The 8,325-nt window shown below is 32.6% G+C and overlaps 1 protein-coding gene across 4 annotated transcripts in view; it reads left to right on the top strand.

Annotated features, from left to right (window-relative positions):
- The window catches only part of LOC106101590 (2-hydroxyacylsphingosine 1-beta-galactosyltransferase-like), a 35,760-nt gene extending 28,144 nt beyond the window's left edge, over positions 1-7,616 (top strand). For all 4 annotated transcript variants that reach the window (XM_013280873.1, XM_013280872.1, XM_013280874.1 and 1 more), the window contains 5 exons: positions 2,544-2,683; positions 2,818-3,001; positions 3,266-3,763; positions 4,065-4,293; positions 6,933-7,616. In XM_013280873.1, coding sequence (XP_013136327.1) covers positions 2,544-2,683; positions 2,818-3,001; positions 3,266-3,763; positions 4,065-4,293; positions 6,933-7,513 — 1,632 coding nt within the window. In that variant the 3' untranslated portion in view covers positions 7,514-7,616. The remainder of the gene's footprint in view (positions 1-2,543; positions 2,684-2,817; positions 3,002-3,265; positions 3,764-4,064; positions 4,294-6,932) is intronic.
- The last annotated feature ends 709 nt before the right edge of the window (positions 7,617-8,325 follow it).

Here is an 8,325-nt window from a genome sequence, read left to right as displayed (position 1 = left end):
TTTGGCAACCGTATGTTAGACAGGGAAGAAGGCAGGAATTCATGGTCTTTGTTTTTAGGTTTATTGGTAGATTGCTTTTAAATACATCCTTAAATAACGTAGTGAAAAGGGTCAGAATGTGAAGGTCAGTGTTGACCTTTGGTTAGGGGTCTTATCTTTACACAGTGTCCTATCGCATTACACTCGATGTCACTCGTTAAATTTTCGCTGTGTTACATTCTCTTGGGTAAACATTTGCTGAGATTTTTACGCTAGAATAATATCAGGTAATTTGTTTTATTGTTATAAGAAATTACTTATTTTTAGAAATTATTGCGTAATCTTTTACTACAGGAGAAGACAGATGGACAAGCGATCATAGTTTATAAATCTAATATAATCTTAGTAATATTATAAATGCAAAGGTTTAAATGGATGGATGTTTGTTAGAGTTTGTAACCTAAACTGCTGAACGGATCTCGATGAAATTTATTTAGCTTAGATGTAGAGAATAGTCTAGAAGAACGCATAGGATACTTACTTTTGGTACTTTTAGTACCACGCGGACGGAGTGGAGGTCGGAAGCTAGTGTTTGATACAAGTATATCATATTATTTTCTACGGTAACATTGTAACTAAAGAAATAATTTTCCATATAATATTGAAAGGTTTATCTTAAAATTGACTTGATTAAGATTTTGTACAAACAAGTCTAAAATTAAAAATTATTATTTCAGTAAAGATCACACACCTTAGGAGTATACATTATGTTTTCTTTTTTGTAGTGAGTTTAGTTTTAGTTTTTAATTCTTTGTCATGTAAAACTTTTGTTTTTTTTTTTTATCATAATGTTGTGTTAGCCTGTAAGTGTATCCATGATATTGTGTTTTAGTTATAATTGTTTTCCTTCATGAAACATAACTTATTTCATGTGATACGTTGGCTTCCTATTCTAAATAAATAAATAAATAAATAAAAGTCTTTTACATATAAGCTAAGTTACAAGTAAACATTTAAAGATTCATTGAATTTCCAACGTCACCGATAACTCTCGATTGCGAATGTTCATAGAATTTAACGAAATGACTCGACGAAAAGATCGAAGTATCAAATGTTACAACACACTTCTCCGGCGGACCGTGCAATTGCCCGACAAAATGCAGTTTATCGAGAAACTTAATGAACTAACTATTGCAAACTTGTTTAGATTTCTTTGAATACTGAAGGAAAGACAAGAATTAAATATCTTTGTAAAGAAAGGACCTTTAAAAAACATGATTTGTTCAATGACATTCAATGACACCATCTTCGTATTTTGTTACTTCATAGAAATGGAGGGAATTAATTCCTTTGCGATGCAAATAAAATCTAAACAATATTTGCAATATGTTAATTAAATCAGGCGCTAGATATTTCTACTTATTTTTACGTCGTAAAATTATTTATCTGAAAATACATTATTATTACAACGTTATCCTTTTAATATAATAAAATAAATGTATTTATAGCAATCAGTATAACTTTACATTTCTTTCGTAAGTGAGAATAAACTTTGCAATAATATTACGATAGATTTCAAATTATAATTTCCACTTGCGCGTTCTATGATTACGTAAGTAAAAATGAGTTTCTGTGTTACCTATTATATCTGCACTATGAATAGACTTTATGCTATCTTTTGTAATAAAAATTACAACCAGCTCAACTCTATGAAAATCAGAGACAAAATCATCTTATTTTATATCTTGCTTACTTGCATGTTTTAATGCAAAAGTTTATTTGTATGGATTGATGTTAGAAGATATATCCAGAAGGAATTAGCGAGTCTCGATTAAATTTGCCACATTTAGAACAAAAGCTAGGTCTTGTATAAACATATCGAGATTCTTTTGTTACTCTTAATGAAAAATAGAGATAATGTCATATTATGAAAAAGTCTTACGTCTGTGATGTGCTACGGTTAGGATGTCAGGGTAGATCTTAAGTTATCAAGACGCGATATTAACTAAAGGAAGAATGAGTTATGGCTTTTTCAAGACTGAATAAATGGGAAAAAACTAACGACAAGAAAGATAATAAAGTTATTGTGTACTCAGTGAACCATACCTACGCCTAAAAGCGAATCTTGTAACTAATATTCTTATAAAAAACCTTTTTCTTAGACAATACAGCAAGTACGAGAGATTAGTGAAATACTTCTTTCTTAAGCGTGGGAAACGTATTGTGTTGTTTATAAAAAGATCAAAACAAATGAACAGACAGTTATTTTTTGTACAAATTGTTTGCTTCGGCATTGTCTGAGTAAATTTTAAACTTGTATACTCCACTATGAACATTGTTATCACTTGTATATTTTTATATCTAAAAATCTAATGGAAATCGAGTTACAGCAATGCATCAAATTGATTTGAAATTTTGCACACTTATGTACCAAAATCGATATAAAAAAATTATTTCACGATTTATTATTTTATTTGAATCATGAATGCAAAGGTAGCAAAAAAGAACCTATTTTTTTCAAGTATAATTCTTTCAATTAATGAATGTGTGATTTTTGCCAACAGGGGTCGCGGTGGCCGGTGTTTTGGCTGCCAATACTGCTGGCAGCATCGGTGTGCGGGAGTGATATACTTATGATCACAATGGGCGGCACCAAATCACATAAAATGCCCTTTTGGGAACTCGCTAGAGGCATGATCAGAAGGTACAGATTTTAAAGATATTAACAACCAATGAAAAAGTCTTTTTCAATTAGCAATGTTCTATTATTGAAAATTTCAATGTTTATTAATGATTGTAAATCTCTTGTTACTCTATTATCACAACTTTTTGTTCCAGAGGACACAACATAACGTTAATAAGTGCGTTCCCTCCTGACTTCCACATCCCGGGTCTAGAGGAGATAGCGCCGGAAGGCCTGGCCTCCTACGTCCGCGGATACATGACCTTCGATCTGGTGGGAGCCCGCATGAGGGGAGAGGAACCACTACCGCTGTACGATATACTCAGATATGGATATGAGGTAAAAGGTCTCGAACTCTTGTAACATTCATTGTATTACAATATTATGGACTTCCATATAAATCTTAAAGCTGAAAACAAAATTATTCATAATGCATTCAAATTCATTATGCATAATAGTTAATATTTAATTTGATCATTGATCTTGGTTCAAAACAGTTCCTACTTAAAACATGGTTTCTAAACTAACGTGTGCAAAAGAAGATAAAAACATCAAGAGTAGCATACAGTTCTCAAATGTAATTAAAATTTTTACCTTCAACAGGCTTGTGAGGCGTTCCTAGACGACTTCGAGACAAGATCCTTCCTTCGTTCTGGAAGAACCTATGATCTTATCATACTCGACGGCGCGTATCCGGAATGCGCGTTAGGCGTGGTCTATCGACTTAAAGTACCCTTCATGTACATTAACACAGTTGGCTTCTACTCCGGTCCTGCCAGTATGTCAGGAAGTCCCGCTCCTTTTTCCGTTACACCATTCTTTGGTAGAGCTTTCACAGATAATATGGGATTCGTTGACAGAGCATTGAATTCAGCTTGGCTTGTCGGTTCCCTATTTGCTCATGGATTTAGTATGACTATACTACAAGGAGTATTGCGTCGACACTTCGGTCAGCAAATACCTCATGTATACGATATGGCAAAGAATGTCAGCTTTGTATTACAGAATGGACATTTCTCTGTATCCTATCCAAGACCTTACTTACCAAATGTAGCTGAAGTCGCCTGTATTCATTGTAAGGAACCGAAGAAACTGAACGCTGTAAGTTATTTTAATAATTTTCTCTTAATAAGAATAATGAGATACTTTTTCCTTGACGAAAATAAAATATACATTAGATGTCAAGGTGAGGTAAGGAAGGAAATAAATATTTGGTTCATTGATTGATAATAAATTCTCGTGTATCATATCCGTGACAGGATATTTCGGGATAAATACATCCTTATACAAGGACATAGTTTTAAAGAAAAAAATGTTTTGATTTGCCCAAATATTCTATGAAAGAATATTGGGCTTGTATTCATATAGTGATGACAATGTTGATGGTAAAACTTTATTACAGGACATCGAAGATTGGATAGCTGGCGCTGGCGAAGCAGGTTTTGTTTACGTTTCCATGGGTTCATCAGTGAGGACGAATAAGATGCCACTCGCAGCCCATCATATGATCGTCAAAGCTCTAGGCCGGTTGCCGCAGAGAGTATTATGGAAGCAGGACGCAGAACAGAACCTAACGGACATTCCTTCAAATGTGAGGCTATACAAATGGCTGCCACAACAAGATTTACTCGGTAAGTATAGGTAAACATATTAAAAATATGGACAAATTAAGTGACCAACTCATCTGGCCCAGTGCCTTGGGCGAGATTTTTAGTAATTTGTTGACTTCGGAAATTCCTTTTTGTGAAAAGTCCTGGGCGGTCGCCTAATATAAAGCCGGCACTGCACATGGATATGATGGGATATTAAGGAGTTTGTTTAATATCTAGACAAGATTACGTTTAGTCAACCGTACGCAAGTTATAAGAAGTTGGATTCTCAAAATGTATGAAAACATTGCTTGAAAAGTATGAAGATTCTATCCTTATTTACTGCTTTAAAAACTGAATATTCAATAGAGGATAAAATTGCTAACATCTAGTTTTTTAATAAATCTAAAGTCGTAAGGTTATATTCAAATCGTACTCTTATGCATTAAACAAGCCGCGTCGATACAATATATTGCGTTTAAATAAAGTTTCCGTCAGTAATGTGTCGTTAGTAAGCATAGTATCAGTAACCTCTTAGACCTCGGATTGTAATAATTTTAGAAAACCCTGAGTTTATTTAATAAGCATGTACAGTCTGTGGCGTCTTTTAATGCGGTCAAAGCAATTGCGTTTTATTTATTGTTTATCAGATTTATTTTATGGCTGTTTTCATAGTAAATTGTTAAATGGTTTCTTATGACTAATGAAGTCGATGAGTTAATAAGCCATTTGATGGATTATTAATTTAGTTGTTCATAATAATTCCTTTCCGATTATTAACATTTTTCAATTAAATTATTCTGCATACATCGTTCGAAATATCCATTTAACTTTTGTGTTGTTCTATAAAGCTATTTACAGTTAATTGTAGACAATAAAGTCTTTTAATGTTAAAGAATCCAATTTAAACTATTTGAAAATTATTCCACGTATTGCTAGTCTATTGAATTTAAATAAATTTATTGTCGACAGACAAAATTTAATAACGCAACTCAGAGGGGCGACCACGAATTTTGTGTATCAGTTGCGAGAATGTATTCGTATCGTCAACGACATAAATTTTAATAGATTACTTGATGTACTTTACAACCGGTAGGGGCGCTGTACAAATGTAATATTTATTTTACGCTACGTTACGAAAACGATCACACCTATATTCCTGATAATCCCTCAGTTCTATTTATCTGTAAATATCTGACAATATGTAGAATGGTTTAGTTTGTGTTTTTGCGTTCTTTGGAGGACGAATACGGAGAATGTACTGAAACATATTGTATACAATTTCGCAAAACATTATAAAGACTCAGTTATACTCTATACTGTATATATATAAGAAAAAAAAGCAAAAAAATACCACAAATTTTGTCGCGCGATTTTGAGCATAAACTATTTAACTACTACTACTCTTTGACTTCAAAAATCAACCAAAAAGTGGGACCCACCTGCAAGTACTTTTCGGATAAAAAAAGAATTAGCAAAATCGGTCCTCTAGCGGCGGAGTTATGCTGTAACACACATACAAAAAACATACATACGAATTGAGTACCTCCTTCTTTTGAGTAATTGGTCAAAAAATCAAGATTAATAAATTTTACCAAAAGAGCGACGGAGTGGAACAAATTGCATTAACATGAGCATTTAGTTTGCAACGTTCAATGAATGTAGGATTAGGTGCGGGGAACAGTAATGCATTGTTTCCTAAACTTCGATTAGGTGTACGAAATATTTAAATACATCTGTGAGGATCTCTAACAGCCGAATACTGATACGAAAATTAAACATTTCGCGTCGTAAACATATCTAAAATCTGATAGTTTAACTGGAATTTGAAGTTTTAAGACGCTTTATATGCATATGTCGTTTTAGTGTTCGGCCGAAAAAAAATAAAACCGTCACCATAATCAAGAATTTTGAATCTTGATAAAAAGTTTGATTGTAGTTGGCTTTCACGGCAAAACAGATAGATATAAAAGTTATTATCTCTTTAACTCACATTAAAAACAAAGAAAACAGTGTTTTTAGACAGTTTTTTGCCATGGAAATGTACTGTTATTAGTTTGTTGACACAAATGTTATCTAATGATGAAAATATCTCACGCATATGGTGTTAAAAACCCGTTATACATATTTAGCGGTTATGTTATATCATAGCGGTGCCAAGCTGCCAAGTAACCGATTTCGCTACTGACCTGATAGTACTGTGACGTAATATCAAAGTATTCGCAGAAAACATAGTTTTTAGATAATATTTACACTTCTATACTAATGTTATAAAGAGGAAAGTTTGGTATTTTGGGTTTTTTGTATGTATTTAAATAACTCGAAAACTACTCGACCTATTTCAAACATTCTGGCACCGTTAAAAGACTATGTTACCACTGAATAACGTTTTTTACTATTTTTTTATTTCACGCAGCCAGAGTCGCGACAGCTAGTTTGTTACAAAGTGGCAAACGAGTACAACTGCCTATAAGCAACAATTACAGACGAAATGGAATATTTCGCCTTCCTAATAAGAAGATGAGAAGGGAAAAGGGACTAAAATGAAGACTCTGGTACGCACGTTCATCAGACAAAACGCGGACTTGCTACCACTTCATGTCTGTTTTCTGTGTGGGTGTGGTATTGCACCGGGCGAGCCGGCGTCTACTAAATCCAATTTAATTTTTCTTTCTATCCAGGTCACCCAAGGATCAAGGCATTCGTGACTCATGGTGGTCTACTCAGTATGTTTGAGACGGTATACCACGGCGTGCCCATCGTATCCATTCCCGTCTTCTGCGACCATGAAGCTAACGCAGCGAAAGCTGAAGTCGACGGCTACGCTAAAATACTAGACCTGCAATATCTCACTTCTGATAAACTGTACAGAGCTATCAAAGAAGTTATTGTTGAACCTAAATACAAAATTGAAGTGAAAAAGAGACAAATATTACTAAGAGATCAGAAAGAGACTCCATTAGAGAGAGCCATCTATTGGACGGAATATGTAATTAGGCACAAAGGAGCGTATCATTTATTGTCGCCAGCCAAAGACCTCAACTTCTTCCAGTATTACCTTTTAGATGTTGCTTTCGCTTTCTTCATTCTTTTAATTACTATTTCAGTTCTTATAGCGTTTGTAATAAGGCGCAGTTTTAATTGGCTAGTCGATTACTTACAAAGTAGACGTATGGATAAATTGCTCGACAATTCTAGTGATTTATTAAAAAGTTCTAAGCAACTAATTGACAGTAATACGATAGTTAAGAAGAATTTATAAGATTTATGTATGAATATTTTATTGTAAGTTTAGATTTAAAGACTAGAGCTCAAAGTGAATAAGAAAAAAAAATACAGACGAATTGAGCGCCTCCTTATTTTGGGAAGTCGGTCAAAAATCACAATAAAAAATGACTAACCTAAAAAAATTTACACATCCACTTAAAAAAATATATATTATTCAAATTCTATCTACTACTATCGAGTTTAAAAATTATCTAAAATTGTAAATATAATCTAGCTGAAATTATTCTTAATTAAATTCCGTCCAAAATTCTAGTTTTAAAATACAGTCAAAAACATTTTTACTAACCAAGGTTAGTAAAATTATAATTTCTCATTTTAAGTACTTAAAGTTTATTTAAAAATAAGCTATTACATTCTTTTAGAAAGCCTTTAAAGAGTATTATTTATGTAAAAATAGTTACCGAAAGTTACCATGCGAGATTGTTGGTTACCAATAATAAGTTTGGGTTTAAATTTAAGTTATATTGATAAAAATTAAGTTAAATTTTTGTGTAAAATTTGTAAATATCTTTGTACTTTTAAGTGTAATAAAAGTTTTATAATGTTTTTTATTTGTGTTTTATTTTTACGTTGATAACCAATATTTTATTAATGAGCAATTTTCTTATAAATCACTAGATTATTCAAAAATATGCAAACTTAACGCCTGTTAAAACTTTTATGCAAAAAATCTATTATGCAAATTTGCTGTGATTAAATTGTAGGAAAAGTTATCTTAAAAGTAGTGAGCACGTTCTCAAATAATATGGAATGTAAATCAATCTATTTATCATAAAAAATAATTTC

The sequence above is a fragment of the Papilio polytes genome, unplaced genomic scaffold (genome assembly GCF_000836215.1).
Source record: "Papilio polytes unplaced genomic scaffold, Ppol_1.0 DF823980.1, whole genome shotgun sequence".
Classification (NCBI taxonomy): Eukaryota; Metazoa; Arthropoda; class Insecta; order Lepidoptera; family Papilionidae; genus Papilio; species Papilio polytes.
This window is presented reverse-complemented; position numbering and strand designations above follow the sequence as displayed.